General features: G+C 44.3%; 1 protein-coding gene across 7 annotated transcripts in view; it reads left to right on the forward strand.

Annotated features, from left to right (window-relative positions):
- Arntl (aryl hydrocarbon receptor nuclear translocator like) overlaps nt 1–23,569 on the forward strand; it is a 104,735-nt gene that overhangs the window by 75,721 nt on the left and 5,445 nt on the right. For all 7 annotated transcript variants that reach the window (XM_048360812.1, XM_048360813.1, XM_048360809.1 and 4 more), the window contains 9 exons: nt 810–889; nt 7,732–7,824; nt 9,630–9,747; nt 12,677–12,826; nt 15,108–15,354; nt 16,704–16,810; nt 17,990–18,140; nt 18,958–19,046; nt 20,800–20,908. In XM_048360812.1, coding sequence (XP_048216769.1) covers nt 810–889; nt 7,732–7,824; nt 9,630–9,747; nt 12,677–12,826; nt 15,108–15,354; nt 16,704–16,810; nt 17,990–18,140; nt 18,958–19,046; nt 20,800–20,908 — 1,144 coding nt within the window. The remainder of the gene's footprint in view (nt 1–809; nt 890–7,731; nt 7,825–9,629; nt 9,748–12,676; nt 12,827–15,107; nt 15,355–16,703; nt 16,811–17,989; nt 18,141–18,957; nt 19,047–20,799; nt 20,909–23,569) is intronic.

The following is a 23,569-nucleotide window of genomic DNA, read 5'->3' on the forward strand; positions in this document are numbered from 1 at the left end:
GGGTTGCAATCCTTTTTTTCTTTTTTTTTTTTTCTTGCTAGTCCCGGGGCTTGAACTCAGGGCCTGAGCACTATCTCTGGCTTCCTTTTGCTCAAGGCTAGCACTCTACCACTTGAGCCACAGCAGTCACTTCTTGCTTTTTCTGTATATGTGGTGCTGAGGAATCGAACCCAGGACTTCATGCGTGCTAGGCAAGCACTCAGCCACTCAGCCACATTCCCAGCCCCTGCAATCCTTTTAAACACAAGTCTTGATCCCTCCAATCCTGGGAGTGAGAGCTTTGGGGCCTGGAGTACTGCATTTCTCCAGGCTGCCAAGCTCATTAGCTCATCCTGCTGAAGGAGAGCACATGCGCAGTGCCTCTGCACTCTATTGCCTGGTAACTGGATAGTTTCTCAAGAACTTTTAGAGTGATGCTGGGATGGGCTGCTTGACAGTCCATTTAATGTAGACCTTGGGAGGGAGGAACCTGTTTGGGAACTTGCACCAGTTTGCCTCTAGATCTGCCTTTTCTCTTAGAAGCAGAATTTTAACTTCCTTCTATTCTCTCCTGGGTTTCTCTATCATAAGAAAAACAAACTTGTTAAGTCCCCTGTGGGGAACCATGTTGTCTTTTCAGTGGCATTCTCTTTGGAGTGGCAGGATTCTCAAGCCAGAGTGAGTTCTGCCCTAGTGAATGAAAAGAGGATAAAATGTAAACCCTGGGTGGTGGGGTCTAGGCTTTATCTAGAGAATGAGAGACAGCTAAGTAGAATGAGGCAATATCTGAATATAAAGTCTTTCAACTCTTTCTCTTTTTGCCCCCCAAGGTGCCACCAATCCATATACAGAAGCAAACTACAAGCCAACTTTTCTGTCAGATGATGAACTGAAACACCTCATTCTCAGGGTATGTTGAAATTATGGCATTATTTTACCCAGTAAAAATAGTTTCCCACTAGTGCTAGTGTTTGAAATCAGGGTTTTAAATGCTCTTGCTAGGGCCGGGGATATGGCCTAGTGGCTAGAGTGCTTGCCTCTTATACATGAAGCCCTGGGTTCGATTCCCCAGCACCACATATACAGAAAAGGGCCAGAAGGGGCGCTGTGGCTCAAGCGGCAGAGTGCTAGCCTTGAGCAAAGAGAAGCCAGGGACAGTGCTCAGGCCCTGAGTGCAAGCCCCAGGACTGGCCAAAAATGAGGAAATGCTCAACATCCCTGCTAGTAAAGGAAATGCAAATAAAAACAACCCTGAGATACCACCTCACCCCAGTTAGAATGGCCTATACTCTGAACTCAGGAAACAACAAATGCTGGAGGGGCTGTGGGGAAAGAGGAACCCTTCTCCATTGTTGGTGGGAGTGCAAATTAGTACAGCCACTTTGGAGAACAGTATGGAGGTTTCTCAAAAAGCTCAATATAGACCTACCCTATGACCCAGCCATACCACTCCTAGGCATCTATCCTAAACAGCAAAACCCAAGATATCAAAAGGACATTTGTACTTCCATGTTTATCGCAGCACAATTCACAATAGCCAAAATTTGGAAACAACCCAGATGCCCCTCCACAGATGAATGGATCCAAAAAATATGGTACTTATACACAATGGAATACTACATAGCGATTAGGAATGGTGAAATATTGTTATTTGCAGGGAAATGGTCAGAACTCGAACAAATAATGTTGAGTGAGACAAGCCTAGAACACAGAAAACAAAGGGGCATGATCTCCCTGATATATGACTGTTAACAAAGGGAGATGGAGAGACAGTAGAGACCAAGTCTGTGAACACTGTATATGTGCTTGATACATTGTATACTGCATATGGGTCTACCTGACCTAGACAAGGGATGGGAAAACAGGTTGTAAGATATCACAAGAAATGTACACAATGCCCTACTATGTAACTGCACCCTCTTTGCACAGCACCTTGTAAAAAAAAAAAAAAATTTATGTTCAATTGATAATAAAAAAAAAAAAAAAACAACAAAAAACAAACAAACAAACAAAAAAAATAAATAAAAAAATAAATGCTCTTGCTAAGCAGGACTTCTACTTGAGCCACAACCTCAGAGTAAGAATCAACAGGTACTTAAATTCCTTCCACCAAAACCTGTCCCTCCTGTCCCTCCTCCTCCCCCTCCTCCCCCTCCCCTTCCCCCTCCCCCTCCTCCTCGCATTATCTTTGACCCTCTTTGTGCTCAAGGCTAGTGCTCTACCACTTAAGCTACAGTGTCACCTCTAGCTTTTTCTGAGTAGTTTGTTGGAGATAAGAGTCTCCTGGACTTTCCTGCCCAGGCTGGCTTTGAACTGCAATCCTCAGATCTCAGCTTCCTGAGAGCTAGAATTACATGATGAGCTACTGGTGCCCAGTTCTCTCTTCTAATTCCGTTTAGGCAAAAATGGAAGGTCTAAGCTGCTTGATCTTAGTCCACTAGAGGCAAGACTTTGTTAGGAATCACATTTCTTTTCTTTTCTTTCTTTTTTTTTTTTTTTTTTTGCCAGTCCTGGGCCTTCAACTCAGGGCCTGAGCACTGTCCCTGGCTTCTTTTTGCTCAAGGCTAGAACTCTGCCCCTTGAGCCACAGTGCCACTTCTGGCCGTTTTCTATATATATATCGTGCTGAGGAATTGAACCCAGGACTTCATGTATATGAGGCAAGCTCTCTTGCCACTAGGCCATATTCCCAGCCCCAGGAATCACATTTCTACGTGAAGATTTTGGAAAGATCTAATATGACAATGTTTGAGCCTTTCACTTCTCTTTTTTTCAGTTTTTTAAATTTAATTTTATTGTCAAGGTGATGTACAGAGGGGTTACAATTACATATGTAAGGTAATGAGTACATTTCTTGTCAACTTCTTACCTTCTTCATTTTTGTCCTGCCTTCCCTACTTCTCTTGACTTAATCATTGGCACCATAAAAAAAAAGCACCTAAATTTTTATACCCCAATCCATCCAAACCACAGACTTACCAAAGAGGAAAATACATAGCAGATGTTATGCCTTTGCTGACTTGACTTCAGTGCTAAGTTTCTGCAGAGATGATGGAGAATTACCTTTCAGCCTAAGAGCTTCCATAGGATTCTCAAGCAGAATTAGCTCTGCACAAGGTCCTGAGGTGTGCTACTAGACAGAGCAAAATTAACTTGGAAATTGAAGGGAAACAAACTGGATTGAACAGTTCACGAAGTTTTATAGACCTATGATATCATGAACATCTTGCATTTTACAAACAGAAAAACCTAACATGAAGAAAAAGTACTCATACCTTCCTCTCATACAGCTAGGGCTGACCCTCCATGCCCGGCTCCTACAGCATGGTGGTCCTGTCTTTCAGTAGAAGTTTGCAAAGATAGAGGTAGTCCATCTGCTCAGCCTAGCTTTAGGCGCTCTGTAAGTCTGGCTTCCCTGCCTGCTCCAATATTCTCTCCATCAGCTCACCATGTGCTGTAGAAAGTCTTTAGCTGCAGGAAACTGAAAACCTGATGACTCCATAGGCTTCTCCTTCTCAAGGACAACTGGTTCAGGGTAGATTGGGTGGGGTTGCTGGGATGGCTATGGACATCACAAGAGCAGGCTCTTTCTGCCTTTTCAAACAGCCTTGCCAAGCTTGAATGATTGCTGGTTTCCTTCACATGGCAAGATGACGAGGCCAGGTGTGAGTAGTCAGACAGACTAGGGGTTTTACCCCACAGGGTCTGTCCTTTTTATCAGGAAAAGAGATTCCTTTCTGGAAGCCCAACACTTTTTAGCTGGTTGGGAAATATGTCACTTGTTCTCACTTTATCTACGGAGCAGGATATAGAAGCAAATATACAGATTTTCCAGCTTCCACTATAGAGGTGACAAGAAAGAAGATGGGAAATGAGGGTGGGAATTGGCCCCTCAGAAGTATTTGCCATTTTCCCGAACCACATCCATTTGCTAGGTTTCCCTCCATGAGTGAGTTGCACAACCCAGTTCAGCACTTCACCTGTGGTCTGATGTCCTGAAGTTGAATGGAGCCTTAGAAGCTACTTTATTAGTGTGCATTTGGAGCAGCTGCAGTATTGCTCCTCCTCAGCTTTGTGATACATAAAACATTGGTAGGTCAGATGCAGCTGTGTTTCTGAACTTGAGGTAGGACTTCTTTTTGAACTCTGTGAAAAATCACCTTGTGGGATGGTTCCATCGTCAGCTTGCTACAAATGATCCTTTGAATCTCTATGTGCTTTGATATGTCTGGTGGGCATCTTGTGTGCCCTCAGTTCTTATTTAGTTACGAGCGCAACAAGCATTATTACATACTTAGTGGATGCATGGCACTGTTTCGACTCACAGAGATGGTTATCCACACTTTCAACTCTGCCCCACCACTTTATCCTTTCCTTACATCCATCCTTATTGTCAAGGAGGACTCACTGGAATTAATATGAGCATCTGCTTCCAGGGCTGCCATAATGAGCATACCACGGTGCAGTCACCCGGAGCCCCTGCATGGCTTAAGGTTTTGCTACCCTATCCAGAAAAAACATTTAGTAGTAGTACTAGTAGTAGTAGTAGTACTAGGGTTTGCACGTGCTAGGCAGGTAATACTTTTAGATGGGGTCTTGCAAAGTTTTTTTTTGATGGGGGGCATGGTTAACCTAATTTACACTGCTTATATAGCTGATATTACTGATATGACCCACCACGCCCATCTTTTTTCTTTTCTTTTCTTTTTATAGTGATGGGGGTCTTGATAACTTTTTGTTTAGGCTGGCCTCAAAGGGTGTTTATCCCGATCACTACCTCTTGAGTAGCTGACATTACAAGCATATTCCACAAGCCTGTCCCTTGAAAACCTTAGTTTTTGAACAAGGGGCCATTTTATGCCACACCCACAAATCATGTTGCTGATCTTGATTATCTTTTTTTTTTTTTCTGGTGCTGGTCCTGGGGCTTGAACTCAGGGCCTGGGCATTGCTTCTGTGCTACTTTTCACTGAAGGCTAGTGATCTACCACTTGAGCCACAGCTCTACTTCCAGCTTTTTGGGGGGTAGTTTATTGGAGATAAGATTTTTAGGGACTTTCCTGTGACTTCAAACCACAATCCTCAGATCTTAGCCTCCTGAGAAGTTAGGAATACACACACTAGCCATATGTATATATGTATACACGTATGTCTCTATATAAGTACATACACGTATATACATACACGCATACTCCTTTTGCAATATCACATTTAATATTTTTCTTGTGGGTTCTTTTAAAAATGATTTCCTATCATATACCTACATACATTTGGTCCTGGGACAAGGATTTTTTTTTTTTTTTTTTTTTGGCCAGTCCTGGGCCTTGGACTCAGGGCCTGAGCACTGTCCCTGGCTTCTTTTTGCTCAAGGCTAGCACTCTGCCACTTGAGCCACAGCGCCGCTTCTGGCCGTTTTCTGTATATGTGGTGCTGGGGAATCGAACCTAGGGCCTCATGTATCCGAGGCAGGCACTCTTGCCACTAGGCTATATCCCCAGCCCCTGGGACAAGGATTTTAATACTTTTGCTATACACTTCATCTTGGGCTTTTATGCTCCTCTGTTTCAGATAGTGCTCCTACTGCTTTGTTTTCCTTGGTAAAGCTTGTCTCACTTCCCAGACACATGTCAGGGACTGGAAAATACTGTCCATCTCCTTACTACTTCCAAGTGTTCAATGGCCAGCAATTTGCATGAACAGAAGGCAGGCTGCACTCATAGCTTTTAGACAGGTACAGGCCCTGGCCTCCACTGCTCACCTACACTCTAAATGCTTTCCAGATATCTAGTGGGGGTGTCAGGGGCCAGTTAATACTGGCTCAATCCTACCAGAACATCTTCCCAGGCTATCCTGTGGGCCTTATGCTAGTAGTGTTCTTGCTCCTCAGCTGTCCCTGTAGCCCCAGCTCCTCACCTGGTGGCTTGTTTGCCAGAGTGCAGCAGAGTGGCAATGCAGAGACTGAATCCATCCCCCCACCTTTGCGGTGAGATGAAATCACCCTGCCTTTGTCCTGGTCCAGACCTACGTCTGCCCTGCATTTTCTCTACGATGTCAGAGTCACCTTCCCAGGCATCCTTGGTATTACATGGCCACATTAGTGAACAGCCTGAAAACATTTCTCTTAGATAAGATTTTCTGCAAGGCAAATGAGGGAGTTATTAATATCCTACTTTTTCGTTTGACAGAATGAGGATTTCAGCAGATGGTGCTTAGAAAATTGTCCACCCCACCCCCATCGTCTCTTGCCCTGGGACAGCTTAAGGACTTGACTTAGGACTGGATCCCTCAGCCTTCTCTGGCTGGGTTGGCCTGCTAGGTTCTTATGGCGCTAGTTAGTGATTCTGTCTGCCCTCACTCACTTCTATCCTAGCCCCAATACACATATTATTTTTTTAACCTTCTGGTGCATGAATACATTTCTTAATTATTTGAATTAAATTTCATTCCTAAGGCCCTTTTGTGGAAAAGGAAACAAAATTTACCTTTATTTTTTCCCCCCAAAGAATAGCTTGAAAACTCATGAACAAGACAATGATGGACTTGCTGTGCATTAGAACCAGGGGAGTGGGGCCATTAGAGCAAGTGCATGCCAGAATGGGCTATGCTGTCCCCATCAGCAGAAGATTCCACCCACACTCTCACCAGGAGCTGAGTAGTCAAAACAGCCTGAGCTCTCTCTCACGCACTGTAACAGGCATCTGCCTCTTTCATTCTTTCTAATAAATGTCTTATTTCTATGCCTCTATTCATTGGCACTTCAGATTTTTCACTTGTGAAAGGGTAAAAAGAATTTCATGGGAAAATTTTTCTTTTCTTTTCTTTTCTTTTTTGGCCAGTCCTGGGCCTTGGACTCAGGGCCTGAGTACTGTCCCTGGCTTCCTTTTGCTCAAGGCTAGCACTCTGCCACTTGAGCCACAGCGCCACTTCTGGCCGTTTTCTGTATATGTGGTGCTGGGGAATCGAACCCAGGGCCTCATGTATACGAGGCAAGCTCTCTTGCCACTAGGCCATATCCCCAGCCCTTCTTTTCTCTTCTTGACTGTCTTGAATACGAAAAGGCTAGCCCTGGCCGGAGTAATACAGTTGATAGCAGTAGGTCCTGATCTACGTCACTGATCATGTTGAGATCAGGGTTAAAGCCACCACACTGATCATCTTCATCCCTAATTACCAGCAACACAGTGAACATAAAACATTACTCACCACTCCAGAAAACATTCTGCCAAGCTCTCTTCAAAACTGATCAAGGGCTGGTGGCATAGCTCAAATAGTAGAGTCCCTTGCCTAGCAAGTACAAAGCCCTGAGTTCAAACCCCAGCCCACAAAATCAAACACAATTAAAGCTGTTCAAGTTTGAGGCAGATAGTGGCTGAGAAAGTGGAGAGCAGTGAGCTTCTGATCTTACAGGATACTGCCAATCTTGGGTTCTATTGTTCTTCACAGAATTCTCAGAACTAGAGCAGTGAGTTGGTTTCTGGGCACCATCACACAATCAAAAGAAAGTCCTGAAGCCAAATTCAAACTGAAACTTAGTTTAATTGGACTTTGATATATAGATTTATGTGGGGAGAATCTTATTCTCCTAAAGCATTTTTTAAAAAGCATTCTATCTTAGGATATCAATATGAAACTCTCAGGAACGTGCCTGTGCTTTGGAGACTTACAAAAACAAATCTTTGATTTGCTGTGAGAATAAGTACAAATCATGTATCCTGAAGTATGATAAATTGATTGTCCATTTCTCCTGATTAGGCAGCAGATGGATTTTTGTTTGTCGTAGGATGTGATCGAGGGAAGATACTCTTTGTCTCAGAGTCTGTCTTCAAGATCCTCAACTATAGCCAGGTATTGTTCACATTCCTGTTGGTTGGGGGGAAGCTAATGGCAGTCAGAGCTCCATGTTTCAGGATAATTTTATAATGCACACATGAAATCCTTCTAGAAAGTCTTTAATTTCTTAACAGAGAACTTTTAAATGTAGAAAAAATACCTTTTAATGCCTATTTCCTCACTGGAATATCTGACTTTAATCTTTTGTGTGATGTGTGTTATTCATGGGTGCACATGTGTGCCAGAACCAGTGTTTGCTTTTTCACTCGAGGGTAACATTCTACCGCTCGAGCCATACTTCTACTTTCAGATTTTTCGTGGTTAATTGAAGATAAGTATCATGAACTTTCCTGACCAGGCTGGCTGCAATCCTCAGACCTCAACTTCTTGAGTAGCTAGGATGTGTCCATCCCTAACTCTAATCTTACCAAAAGTTTTATAGTTTTCTTACTGATGTAAAATAAATATCCTGTTACTATGGACTAGGGGTGGAGAATGAGGCAACCTAATGAAGGAGAAAGGTAACTTAACATTAGAGGATGAAAAACAATGATATGGGGCTGAGGGAATGTGGCTTAGTGGTAGAGTGCTTGCCTAACATGCATGAAGCCCTGGGTTTGATTCCTCAGCACCACATAAACAGAATAAGCCTGAAGTGGTGTTGTGGCTCAAGTGGTAGAGTGCTAGCCTTGAGCAAAACAAAGAAGCTCAGAAACAGTGCCTAGGACCTGAGTTTAAGCCCAGGCCTGGAAAAACAATGATAAGAAGCTCCACTGAGTCTCAGCTTCCTTTAAATGCTGATTTATAAGCCATACTTTTTATGACTATTGGTAGGGTCAAATAAGAGTAACAAATTAAAGTTTCTAGAACTAGGTTTTTTACCAATATGCCCCCAGAATTTTTGTTCCTTCATTTGCTCTTTTACATACTAGTATTTGCATGGAAGCCTGGTAAGCAGAAGGATTAAATTAAAATTACACTTATATGAGTTAGAATGTAAATTTAGTTTTCCTGAAGTGCTTGGCTATGGAGCAAGTTTTACCTTCATGTACAGATAAAGCAATAAAGACACCATAAGTCAAGATCAGGGAGGCTTAGAAGGGCATGATGATGCATGCCTATACTCCCAGAACTGTGGAGGTTGAGGATAACAAGTTCAGAAGTTTAAGGTAAGATTAGACTATCAGATGACACTGTCTTGAAACAATGGATAAACACACAAACATACCTCCCAAGAAGAGAAAGGCTTAATAGCAGAGCTGGAAGCATCCCACATCCAACATTTCCCCTTCTGAGGCCTTATAAGGGAACTTGTGGTAGCAGAAGTAAGTTAAAAAGAATACATCCAGCTGGGCACTGGTGGCTCAGGCCTGTAATCCTAGCTCCTCAGGAGGCTGAGATCTGAGGATCACAGTTCAGAGTCAGCCCAGGCAGGAAAGTTTGTGAGACTCTTATCTCCAATTAACCACCAGAACACTGGAAGTGGTGCTGTGGCTCAAAGTGGTAGAGCTCTAGCCTTGAGCTGAAGAGTTCAGGGACAGCGCCTAGGCCCAGAGTTCAAGCCCCACAACCGACAAAAAATTCTTGCCCTAGAAGGACATGAATTGTTTCTTTCTCACTGGTTATCAAAATCTTCCTGAAGCCTCCTTCACTGTATCTGTCTAGCTGGGACATGTGTGCTGGTTGACATACGAAGGATTTGAAATACTCATACCTAAAAATACAAAATAATCCCAAAAGATGTATAGACTGAGCACTTGTTGCCTAATTTGTATCCCACCTCTAGGTAACTTGTCATTTTTAACATTTCATCTCCACAGAACGATCTGATTGGCCAGAGTTTGTTTGACTACCTGCATCCTAAAGATATTGCCAAAGTGAAGGAGCAGCTTTCCTCCTCTGACACTGCACCAAGGGAGAGGCTCATCGATGCAAAAAGTGAGTGGCGGGGAAGGCTGGGAGTTTCCTCAGCAGTCCACCCCCATCTCCCCACGGGGAGTCCAGCAAGCACAGAGAGGGTGTGCGTGCTGGCCTCAACCTCCCTCTTCCCATAGCTGCTGTTTGTGGCTAAATGGAATTATCTGTGTCCTTTTGGGCTTGTGTTCATTGTAGTCTACATAAAAAAGAAGAATACTCAAATGTTCAAGTTTAATGGAAGAGATTCTTGGACTCGATTCTTTTTTATTTCTAGTCATTCATTTTAATATTTTCCAGAAGCAAGAACTTCCCAAGTTGTACCTTCCTGACTGTACAGGCATCATATCTATTTGAGTTGCAACCACGCAGCTCAGAAGAAAAAGGAAAGAACATTTTTTTTTTTTTTGGCCAGTCCTGGGCCCTGGACTCAGTGCCTGAGCACTGTCCCTGGCTTCTTTTTTGCTCAAGGCTAGCACTGTGCCACTTGAGTCACAGCGCCACTTCTGGCCATTTTCTGTATATGTGGTGCTGGGGAATCGAACCCAGGGCTTCAAGTATACGAGGCAAGCACTCTTGCCACTAGGCCATATCCCCAGCCCAGGAAAGAACATTTTGAACATATATAGGATTGGCCAAAGTATCTCTTTGTCCTCAACGTGGTCAAGTAGGCTGTTTAGCTCCTCCTAGTTTAGCTTGGCTCCCTGGCTGGGCTTCCTTTCCATAGCAGTTGAATCACCACAAACATCCTCATCTCCTCACCCCTTCTCCTACAGCTGGTCCTGTGCCTCATATGCCAGGCCACCTCGGAGCTGTCTTTGATGCCCCAAACTGTCAGGCACGTATACCCTGACTCCATCACTCACTTTTGAAGGGCTTTGAGCAAGCTACTTAACCTTTCTGTGCCTCAGAGTTTTCATAGGCAGAATGGCACCCATTTTTTTAACTTGTTGCAAGGATTAAATATTCTAGTACACTACATAAAGTTCTCTGCACCTAGCAGCAGTACTAACCTTGGGCTAGGCCAGTCATGGCCTACTGGTTTCTTGCTTCTAAGTTCTCTGTTAGTCCCTGAGGGAATGCCATCCAAGAACTGGGCTTGAAATCATTTCATTTACTAATGAGCTCTGCTTCTTCCTAAAATCAGATGTAGGTCCTGGTACCTATTGCCATTCTTGTCTGGTGGTAGCATCTTTCTAGTGGCCTAAATAGAAAGGGATGGATGGTGTTTGGTCCTTGCCTCTGAGGCTGTTAGTGCCCTTAGGAGACAAAGACCCAGATAGCATCCTGCTTCTGAGGTGCAGCCATGAACATAGCACCAGGCATGGAGAAGGGATGAGTAATTTTCACGTGGGTGCAGGGACAGGCTTCACTGTCAGTGACAGCAGAGGTGGGTTTGAAATGATGTATTAATGTTTGTCAGGTAGTGAAGGGAGGAAAAGAGCAGCGGAAATGACTTGTGGAGCCTTGTGGCCTACATGATACATTTGGAGCAAGTCACACAGCGTAGGGCACCCAGTGAAGAGCTTTGAGCTAGGTGGGCAGGTTCCAATTGGCATTCTTGGGAAGTTATTCACAGAGGTGGTGAAATGAGAAGCAGCTGTGTGGGATGTGCCAAGAGGAACCAGAGGATGCAGCCGTTGTCAGCATGAGTACACCTGTTACGATCCATCCGTATGGTCCTGGTCCCAGGGGGTTACAGCCCGCAGCTTCTCACTGAGGAGTAGCCTATTGACAGTGAGGACTGTAGGCCAGGATGATAACTGGGGAGAGATTTTATTGTTCTCTACCTCTGGAGTGAGTTCATTTGAGCTAAAGCAGCTCAGCTCAATAGAAATAAAACGCAAATGAGACTGGCAGTGAAACTCAATGGTAGAGCTCTACCTAGCATACATGAGACCTCTGTGTAGTTTGAGTCCCAGAATGACACAAAATGTAAACCACAAACATGAGCCACATGTATAAATTTACATTTCTGGTTGCCATGTTTTGAAAAAGTAATGATAAATGTAACAATAATATTTTTTCATCTGACTCAAAGCTAAAATATTGACATCTACTGAAAAAATTAAAGGGTCTTTATGTTAGTACTATCTTGGAAATCCTGTGCAACTTCCTTCATTCCTGTTTTTCCTTTTTCCCCTACTTAGTACCAAGGTTTGAACTTAGACTTCACATGTTTGCATGGCTTTCTTGCTCATGGCTGGCATTCTACCACTTGAGCTATATTTCCAGCCCAGCTTTTTACTGGTTAATTGAAGATGGAGTCTCATGGACTTTTCTGCCTGGGCTGGCTTCGAAGTCTGACTCCTGAGTAGCTAGCAATAGGCGTGAGCCAGCAGAGCCTGTGTGTATATCACACTTACAACCATCTCATTTCAGAAAACCCACATCCATGTGCTCAATAGCTGCATCTAGTGGCTTCCATATTGGACAGCACAAATCTAGAATGTGGTCCAAACACCATAGGGATTCTGGCTGCCAGCAAGGTTGAGAATTCAAGGCAATCTCATCCCTGCCTTTCACTCCAACATCCAAATTTTGCCTATCCTTCAGGTACTAAGTGAAATTCTTCCCTAGGAAGCACAGGCTGTCTTTGCCATCTGCTTGGCCCTAATCATAACATCACTCTGGTGTTACTTGTCTTACCTCAGTGCCCTTCCATCTCCCTTTCTCACTTGTAAGTTCCTGTTGGACAGGAATTCTGTGGTGTTATTTTCTTTGATCCCCAGAGCACCTAAATTAGTGGTCCAATAGTATTTTCTTCATCATCTACAAATATCTCCAGATTAATAAAGCACCAATCAAGGGGATCTTTTGAGATCTAAACTAGGGACTAGCATCATGGGTATAAAACAGGGAGACCACAAAGAAGAGGCTTTGTTCATGGTCAGAGCCCCTCTGACAGAAGACACTGCTCTCAGTTCACCACGTTTTGTGTGTTGATTTGCAGCTGGACTTCCAGTTAAAACAGATATAACCCCCGGGCCATCTCGATTATGCTCTGGAGCTCGCCGTTCTTTCTTCTGTAGGATGAAGTGTAACAGGCCTTCAGTAAAGGTCGAAGACAAGGACTTCCCCTCCACCTGCTCAAAGAAAAAAGGTACAATTTAACATTTCTTTCACATCCCATGAAGGGGAGGCTTGCCTTCTGCAGTGGGGCTCTCAACCGGCGCTTCCGGCTGCTGGGAGCGGCAAGCCAGGGCCCTGCCATCTCCCAATGGACAAGGGCTGTGAAGAACAGGGGACAGGGTCTTGTGGCTAGTCTTTCTCTGTTTAAAGTGTGCTTATTATCCTAATGTGGCTGGGAAAGAACACCCTAAGCCATGATTCTGCCTGCCACTGGTGCACCCACCACTCCGTCCACTTCACGTGACCTCATCTTGCTAAGCACAATGGACGAGATTCACTGTTCTCACCGTGTTCCCTTCCCCGACATCCCACAAAGCCACATGCTTCCTATCTCATTTCTGTGTCCTCTGCCATTCAGCCTTTAGCTGTCTCCTTCTCTCTGTTCTGGCCTCCTCTGCTCTGCACTAATCTACAGGTAACAGCACACATTCACATCATGTTAAATGTCATGTACCTGCCAATAACTTCCAAATTTACATGTCCAGTCCTGGTTTCTCTTTAGAACTTGAGCTTCATAAATTAGCTGCCTAGGAAATCCACCTGCTTAGATATCTCAAGGGCTTCTTATCTAACCTGATACCTGCTCAAGTGGCTACCTGAGCCTTTCCTTTGCTTTTGCCAGGGGTCTGGGAGGTATGTGACTCCTAGCACCCACTCTCATTCATTACAAAGTCATGTCATAGCCCATTGGTGGACCATACTGGACGTATGTATAGCTGTGACTCTGCTCCCACTAACATTCAGAGCCAGGCTATCTGCAGCTCTCATCTGCTTGTTGCCCTCAACATACATTCCCCAATGATCTTTGAGAGAGAGAGAGAGAGAGTGTGTGTGTATGTATGTGTGCTATCCTGAGGCTTGAACTCAAGGTCTGGGCACGGTCTCTGAGCTTTTCCACTCAAGGCTAGCTCTCTACTACTTCAGCCACAGCTCCACTTATGACCTTTTGGTGTTTAATCGGAGAGAAGAGTTTCATGGACTTTCCTACCTAGGCTGGCTTTGAACTACAATCCCCTGAGTAGCTAGGATTACAAGGATGAGTTACTAGTACTTGGCCCAATCATCGTTTAAAAGGGACTTTTCATCAATTCCCTGCTTAAAGTTCTTCATTGTTCTTGAAGAGAAGTTCAGAATGCTTAACATGGTCATATCCCTGCATTTGCACAATGCTGGCTTCTTTCCAGTGCCTCATGCCCCCTTTCAGGCAAGTCTTCTGCACATGCTGTCACCTCTGAGTGGAACTTCCCCCTGCTGCTCCCTTCCTCTCCTTATTCATTTCTTCTCATCTTTCTTTCTATTGCTTTCTTATGGTTGCAGTTCCATCATTATTCATGTGTTTGTTCATGTCTGATTTGTGATACACTACATTCCAGTAACCAACTCTGTGTTTGGTAAATATTCTATGATGGGAGCCCACATGTGCTAGTACCAATCAGTCTCTTCTTTCTCCTGATTGGTTGTTCTCATCTTCAGCATGAATGACACCAGCACCCTCTCAGTCCAGAAAAAGGAGAGCCACACTTACTTTGTTTCTTTCCCTTAAGCTTCATATCTGATGTCATATCCCAATAGTTCTGTCTCAGGCATTTCTCCTGCTTTCCCCACGGGCCTGTCAGCATCCAGGCATTATCTCTTGCTGTATTCTTGCCACTGGTCTCTGAACCAGTTCTGGTTTCTTCCAGTCCCCCAATACCGATTATGGAGCATTCATCCCACGACATGATTTTGCTGCTTCCCTGCTTGAATGCCATCTGAAACCATTTCTTGTCCGAAAAGAACCTGGCAAATTTGCTAGGAAAGGCCTGTATAACCTTCTCTCCACCTGCGTTTCCAGTTTTACCCACAAGATTTCTAGTGACCAGAACTTTCCATTTCACTTCAACTCAAAGAGCTTCACTGTTTCTTGCATAAGCTGTATTTGAGCCTTGGAACATTCTCATCCCTTACCCACCCCAGAAACTTAGCCAGTGCCTGTCCTTCTTGGCTAACCTCCTGTAGAGGTTTTTCAGGGGTGGGGACTTCTTCTCTCCAGGTAGACTTATTCCTTCACTGGCATATTGTATGTTGTGTCAGTGGCTCTCACAAGCATATGTGGCACTGGTTAACAGGGTTTTGATGGTCCCCTTCTGGACACTGAGGCTTTGTTTTAAAAATCTTTTGACTCACTACCCACACCTCACCCCTTCATCATATGGCTTTGCCTCCAGGATCCAAACCCAACACTGACCCTAACCATGAATTTTGCTTTCCAGCGGATCGAAAAAGCTTCTGCACCATTCATAGCACAGGCTATTTGAAAAGCTGGCCACCCACAAAGATGGGACTTGATGAGGACAATGAGCCAGACAATGAGGGGTGTAACCTCAGCTGTCTCGTAGCAATCGGAAGACTGCATTCTCATGTGGTTCCACAGCCTGTGAACGGGGAAATCAGGGTGAAGTCTATGGAATATGTATCTCGGCACGCAATAGATGGGAAGTTTGTTTTTGTAGACCAAAGGTAGGAGTGTACATCTCGTCCTTGAGCAGTGTGGGGGAGAATTTCCAACTCTGGGTTGAAAAGTTATCAGCTGGCTTCTCTAAGAAAAAAGAATAATAATTTTCTCTAATAAAAGACTTGATGGCCCCTGGCCTCATTTACCCTCTTGAGGACACTTCATCCCTACTACACAGCAGCAGCTTCTGCATAAAGGGGAAAGGGATGAGAATTGATGCTAAAAATGATATTCCATAGCATGCCATCACAAATACAATTTTCCTCTGTCAGGCCTTGGTATATAGAGACAGTTATATTGGGCGTGGCTTGATGTCCATGGCTGAAATACTAAACATACTATTTAAATCTGTGAAATGTTCTAGAACCATTGTTTTGAATGGGAAACAACTTTTCGTCATGAGTTGTCCGACAAAGTAGTTGTTAGCCATGGTAGTCTCACATGAGTATTTAAATTTGAATTTAATAAATTAAAATGAAAGGTTCAGTTCCTTGGGCTCACTGGTGGGTACACTGGCTATGTCTTACCTATCATTGCAGAAAGTTCGAGAGGACAATGGACAGTGATCTGGTCCAGTCTCCTCACTTTATGGATAAGAAACAGAGGCCTAATAAATAGGCCTGCTGGATTGATAGCTGGCTGAAAATCCAGGTGTCTTGAATTTGCTGCTGCTTCTGCCACCTCAATATTCACAGGTTTCTGGAGATAGCCAGTGAATAACACTTCTGGCAATAGAAACAGCCACAACATGCTAGGAGATGGCCTCTTTTCAAGGCCTTTTGGCCCCAGAGTATCTGGAATTCATGTATGATAGAAAGGAGCAGTAATAAGAAATTTTGCTCTGGAGTTTACCTCTCTACTACATTTTTACCCAATAGGGTTGAGAAATCTCCCAAAATTGCATTTCTAATGGTCATAGGCTCTGAAAGGCGACTTTGCTTCATTTTCTTGGTTTTATAACTATAATTCAATTTTTTAAAAAAACAGCCATAGCCACATGTAAGCCCTTTGAAAATACACCTTGCTCTCATAGGCTGGAGCAGTATTTAGCCACTGCCAAGTTGCTGTTAATTGTTTGAATGGCTTTTTTTTTTTTTTTTTTTTTTTTTTTTTTTTTTTTTTTTGGCCAGTCGTGGGCCTTGGACTCAGGGCCTGAGCACTGTCCCTGGCCTCCTCCCGCTCAAGGCTAGCACTCTGCCACTTGAGCCACAGCGCCACTTCTGGCCGTTTTCTGTATATGTGGTGCTGGGGAATCGAACCTAGGGCCTCGTGTATCCGAGGCAGGCACTCTTGCCACTAGGCTATATCCCCAGCCCTTGAATGGCTTTTTTAAAAATCCCTTATTCTCTTTCAGGGCAACAGCTATTTTGGCGTACCTACCACAAGAACTTCTAGGCACATCATGTTATGAATATTTTCATCAAGATGACATAGGACATCTTGCAGAATGTCATAGGCAAGGTGAGTCAGGCTACATGAAAAGTCTCAGTTCCAAGTGTTCCCCTGGTTGTAGATTCATCTACATGACACCCCAGAGAAACCTGCCCCTGCAGCATGCCGGGAACGTGCTAGGGGAGGGACCACCAGTGGCCGGGCACCATCTACCTCCATAGATGCATGCACAACAGTTTCCTCCACTCAGGCCATGACTGTTTCCAGGGGGCTTCTCTTGCTCAAGGTTTACATAGATTTTGTATGGCCTGGTCTAATCTTCTCTTTTCCTGCACTGTCTCCTGTATTTTCCTTCCTGACTAGTTTACAGCCCTCCCCAAATCCCTTCTTCCACTGTCTTTACCAGATCCTGTTCACTCATCTCAGATAAAGTCCACCTTCCATCACAACCTACTTCTGCAACCATAGTTCAAGCCTTGTGCCCACCCGGAGACCTACAGCCCTAATGAGTGTCCCTGCTCATTCTCCCCTAACTATCTTCCATGGTTATCCCATTTCTCCTCAAACCAAACCTGCTGTCACATTCCCACTTAAAACTCTCCTTCTCTTAGACTGCAGCCCAACTACCTGTGGTCAGCATCAAATTAAGACTTCCTATCTAGCTCTCCAGTGTGCTCCAGCTATACTAACCCTCTTGTCCAGGCCTGACCCACGAAGCTCTGCCATTCCTCAGGCAATGCTGGCTTTTGCCCTTTTTCCTCCTCTTGGCTAGTGTGTGTCCCTTTCTGAACTCCATGTAGCCTTAGCTTATTCCTTTCCTGAGGGCAGAAGTCATGGCCTGGTACATGAAAGGTGCTCAAGCTATGTTTATTACATAATGAGCTTTGAATAGGTCAGTGGTTCACATTCCCTAAGTACTGTACCACCTTCAGGCTTTGTGATTGGGAAAGAGCATGACCCTTTGAAAATGTCCTCTTGTCAGGGTTCATGTCAGAGCTGATCCTAGCATTCCCCAAAGCCTTAATTTTTCATAGACACTAGAAAAGAGTGACATGACACACAAACTAAAAGGCCCTGTGTTAGACCCTCAGAAACAATCTGTTCTCTGAGTTTTGACTGTTGGCTCCCTTGGTTTTATTAAAGAATGATGGTATTGAAGCCTGGGCACCTCTAGTATTTAGTTTTGAATATCATTTAATATTCTGATTTCAGGAAATGACAGTGTTCATGGTTTCTTTGCATTCTCAGTTTTACAGACAAGAGAAAAAATTACAACTAATTGCTACAAGTTTAAAATCAAAGATGGTTCTTTTATCACACTACGGAGTCGATGGTTCAGTTTCATGAACCCTTGGACCAAGGAAGTAGAATATATTGTCTCAACCAACACTGTCGTTTTGTAAGTATTTTATATCAGAAACTCCCTTCCTTTAGAGGGAGATGCCTTGGGATCTTTACTGGGTAAAGGAGTCTAGGTAGTAGCTAGTATCCCACCTTTTAATGCCACCTGGCTAATGTCTTGTGAAGCCTCAGAGTGGGCCAAAGCCAGGGAGTTGTTAACAAAAGACAAGCTTCACACTTAGACCATGTAAACCTGGCTTGAGGAAAATTGCTCCTGGAAACGGGGAGGGGGGGGGTTCCCACATTAAGCAGCCAGCCTTGGGATGCCAGAGGCTCTGCATGCTGGTTATCCATTTGTGCTGTTATGGGAGAAGGGGTTGACAAATCCATGAAAAGCTCACATAGGTTCTAGCTCATCCCGTCCTTGGCAAAAGATGGACAGGTCTCCATGTCTACTAGCAGCTAGAATGTTCCCTTCAAATGCTGCTGCCAGCTGTTAGCTGAACAAAGAAAAAGGGCCTCTTTGTGCTTCCCACACCTCCTCCCCCAGTGGTGAAAGCTGAGGGAGGAACTGGGGCTGGGTTGCTGCCGGCTGGCAGGAGAGGGGTGCTGTAGCAGTGGCAGTGGGCTGTCATAGCCACCACTTCCACTGGACTGTGTCCCACACCAATCAGGAAGCTCGTGGCAGGCAGTGAGGTCAAGGGTCAAGCAATTGTCCATCCTCATACAGCAAGACCTGCTCAAACTGCTCAAGCAGAAACTTCATTTTCTGGCCTGTCCAGATCCAGAGCAGACACTGGACACCTTGGCCAAGGTGAAAGGTTCTGTTCTGAGCAGGCCTGACTCACATTTCCTTATTGCTGGGATGTTCACAGAGCCAACGTCCTGGAAGGCAGGGACCCAACCTTCCCGCAGCTCACAGCGTCCCCCCACAGCATGGACAGCATGCTGCCCTCTGGAGAAGGTAACTATGTCCTGCTGGGGCATCGGGGCTTGCCCACGCAAAACTGCTTATGGCCAGACACCCTACCTCCAAGTTCTCAGGAACCCCTGCCGTCACATTCTGTGGAACAGGGCTGATATGCTGACTTCTCTGAGTCTGAAGGATGCTGTGGTCATTTTCTCGGTGGAGCCTAGGATACGGGGGACTCATCACTGTATTTTCTGGAGCTGTGAAAAAGCAAACTCCATGCTCTTCTGTTTCCACCCTTGGCTATCCAGTGGCTGTGGTGGGAAGTGCTCTTTGGTGATCATCCCTGGCTTCTGTGGTCTGGGGAGTATGCTATGCCCGGTGGGAGCCTCCCCCAGGGCTCAACTTTGGCCCCTGCTTTCCACACAACACTTGTGCTACCTGGGACCATGTCTACTTGCATGGCTTCAGTCCCTGCTCCCCACTAGTGCCTCACACACAAACAGTACTAGCACCAGCTTCTGCTGAGTGCCAGTCGTCTCTCCAAAGACCTCCTGGACAGAACCACCTGGAGTCACAGAGGAATCTGAAATTTGGAACATCTGCAACTGATTCTCTGCACCCTTCCATCTGGTTATCTAAGCAAGAAATGTTTCCTCCTTTCCTTCCTCCATGATGCCTAAATACAAAGTTCTATCCCTCCTGTCTCTTAAACTCACCCATCTCTACCATCACCACATGGTCTTCCTTATCTGGTGCCTGCATTACCGCAAATCACTTCCTGATTCTACTTGCTGGATTCCTATCTCATCCTCCGCTATACAGCCACACCAATGTTGCACATTCTAGTCAATATAAGACCACATATATATGAATGATTCCATAACACTATAATGTTGTCAGAAAAAGTTTTATTACCTAGTGGTGTGGTAGCCATTCTAATACCTAGAGTAACACATTATGTTTATATGTTTCACCACCACCACTAGGTTACTGTTGCCTACAATATTCAGCACAATAACATACTCACTAGCCTAGGAACAATAGACTATATAACCCTACAGCCTACCTATGTAATAGGCTATACTGTGTTTGAATGTTATACAGTGAATAAAATTGTTTAATGATACATTTGTGAGAATGTATCCTGTCACTAAGCAATACAGAACTAGTATCTCAATCAATGCTTCTGTATAAAATCCTGTGGACCCCCTGTGGATGCTGTCCAGATCCATTAGTAGGATATCCAGAACCCCTTGTGAGGTCTGGTATTTGCCCTACCACTTCCATGTCTCATGTCCTTATCATCCTTCACAAACACTTGGAGGAAGTCTGAAGTTCTGTCCTGTGCCTCGGTGCTCTTGCATGTTGGTTTCTATGCCCGGAATACATTCCCCTCCTTTCTTTTCTGCCAAGATTCAGCTCAGAGCGAAACACTCCCCAAAGCCATGGCTGGAGCTAAATGTGTCACTTAACCTGCCAAACTTATCCAACTTAGTTCTAGCCCCATTAGGCTGTAAGCTCTTCTGAGGGCAAGGACACTGTCTTATCTCTGCAACCTTGCACACAGCAAGTGCCATTTAGTAAAATAATTTCTGAATGCATAAAGGACATTAGGTGCTCCCTCCCAGCCAACACTTTGACCTCTGGTCCCTGAAGTTTCAGCCTTCCATACTAGAATGCCTTTTCCTCACAAGGCATAATCTTGACATTAAACTTCAAGTGGATTATGGTATTTTCATCTAACACATCCTAGCATTTCTTCCTCAGTTTTCCCCTTTCTCACGCTCAGGTTCCTCTGTTGTAGGTGGCCCGAAAAGAACTCATCCCACTGTTCCAGGGATTCCAGGGGGAACCAGAGCTGGGGCAGGAAAAATAGGTCGAATGATTGCTGAGGAAATCATGGAAATCCACAGGCAAGTAACACCTTCTGGTTGCTCCACCAAGGTAGTTCCCCCTCCTCACTTTACCCTGGAGAATGTTTGGTAATGTCAGGAGACATTTTTCTTGTTACAGGAGGGTAGGAGGCTGCTGCTAATCACCTAGGGACTCGAGAACTTCTAAACATCTTATAGCTCATAGGACAGTCCTCTAGCTGAGTGACAATGAATGAATTAGCCAGTATAACATATCAGTAGGGCTGAGATTTAGAAATTGTGCCTTAAAGAAACTAAACCAAAATAGGCTAGAGCTAAGATGACTCTTGGGGAAGCTCAATTCCTAATATTTTGTATGGCTCTAAGGACCTTCTTAGTAAGGGTGGATGTACAATTCATTACAGGAGGCCAAGGTTACTTTGGGCCTTAACATTCATATCTTCTTGAAGCTACTCAGGGTTCGTAATAAATATCTAGAAGAACAGATAGTAAAAGAGACAGCTCTCTTGGGGGAGCCTCCCCTTCTGTATGAGAGAGGAGCTTGGAAGCAGTCCATCTGAGGTTGAGGTCTATACTTACCATGCTCTGTACCTGGCCTTCCTTAATTTCTTGGTCTTTGTTGACTTAAACCATAAAAGGGAGACACTGTCTACCTCCTACTGACCACATTAGGGTTGTGAGAGAACGCAGCAAAGTCCCTGGAACACAGCTTTATATATAGTAAGTTCCCTACAATTGTTAAGTTAAATGCAAGTCTTTAGAAGCTATCAAAGAAGGAAGTACATCTGAATTTGGGGAATCAGGAAGAGTGGTAACCAGATACTGATGAGAAAAACAGTGGTTTATAATCATAGAAACAGAAGCTAACACTTTCAGTTTACATGGGACTGATTCAGAACTGGAGGCTGGCCTGTTTTCCAATTGGCCACAGAGGGGCTCTTATCCCTGCAGGTAGCACCGTTCTGTCTCAACTGTGATGGGTCTCACTACTTGCCTCTGCCTCAAGAAGATGAGGGGATAGAATGCACTAGAATCAGGTTCAGACAAGTTGCCACATCCCTGGGCTTTTTGTGAAGCCATCTCAAGGATCTCAAATCTAGCCAAGGACTCACTGGTGGCTCATGCCTGTAATCCTAGCTACTCAGGAGGCTCAGGTCAGAAGATCACAGTTCAAAGTCAGCCCAGGCAGGAAAGTCTGTGAGTGTCTTATCTCCAATTAATCATAGAAAAAAATCCAGAAGCAGCACTGTGGGTTCAAGTGGTAAAGTGTTAATAACCTTGAGCAAAAGGAGCTTGGGGACACAGCAAAATGAGTTTAGCCCAAACCTAGAGTTCAAAACCCAGGATCAGCTTTAAAACAAAACCAAACAAAAAACACCTCAAGATCTTTTAAAAGGACCTCAGCATTAAGATCTTTGAGAAGTCTTTTATTTCTATGGTAACTTATGATAGTTTTTCATTTATGGTAATAGAAAAGCAGAGAATTCATGCTTACAACCAACAAGGGTTCGAACTTAGTCTTAGCCAAGATTTGCAATGAGGGTGAGTGGATGCTCCCTCCATAAAAACCAGGCATTCTGAGTGGGCATTTAAGTCAGGAAGCAGACAACCTAAATGGGTAGCAGAAGAGAACCACAGATCAAGCTGATGGGGAGTGAAGAATCCTGAGGAATAATGCTGAGGAGTTTGGATTGGAAGAAACTTGTAAGATTTCATTTCACCGTGGGATGCGGAGATATTGTGGAAGTTGCACTGGAATAGGGAGAGGTAAAGGGAGGGATGTTTGACAACCCAGTGATGATGCTCTACTAGATGTTGAAATTGAAATTCCAAGATTGTTCTGGAACCTAGGGAAAATAGTGGTTTCATAGTCTTTAGTAGGAAAAGTGGAATGACAGCAACTTTTCAACAACTGTCAGTGAGTAGCCATCTCTGAATATGAAGAGTATATCCTAGTATGTCCAGGAGAGAAAACAAAAAAGCATGTTCACTCAAGAATCTAGAGGAGAATCTAGAAGCAATATAGGCCCAGAGTCACAATTTTCTTGGGTATTAGAAAGTGGTCCCTGAGTGACCCCAAAACTGCATTGATCATGGAGATGATCCTGGTAACATAGTTGCTACCCTACCTCTAAACTCTAGCTCCGCTTCATTCCCTGAGACCTCCAGCCTAGCAAGTTCATGGAGATTCGCAGTCCCAAGCCTTTATTTCTATAAACCTCCAATAAGACACTCAATAAGAAAGGCCCAGGTCCGCTTTTTACCACCTGCTTTCTCTAGAAGGTTGCTACTTCTCCTAGGCTACTTTTTAGGTGCAGGCAAGCTCCCCTGGCACCGCCCATTTCCTAGACCCTACCTTCACAATGTCAGAGAGAGAGGATAAATCATTTGCTATAAACTCCTAGGGCTAACCAACTCATCTGGATTATATGAGGAAATGAACTGGCCACTGAAAACTCAGCCTGAATCCAAACCTAACCCAAGGGGTTTGTTGGAGCAATGTCCATATCAGGGTCTGTATTCCAGAACAGGTGCCTAAAGAAAAAAAAAAATCTCACATCACTTTTTTGTTGTTCTTGTTTTGTTATGGTTTTGTTTTGATCATACTGGGGTTTGAACTAAGGGTCTTGCTCTTGCTAAGCCAACCAACTCTGTCACCTGTTTATATAAATAATTTTATTGGAACATATCTATACTCAT

This window comes from Perognathus longimembris, chromosome 13 (genome assembly GCF_023159225.1).
Source record: "Perognathus longimembris pacificus isolate PPM17 chromosome 13, ASM2315922v1, whole genome shotgun sequence".
Taxonomy (NCBI): Eukaryota; Metazoa; Chordata; class Mammalia; order Rodentia; family Heteromyidae; genus Perognathus; species Perognathus longimembris.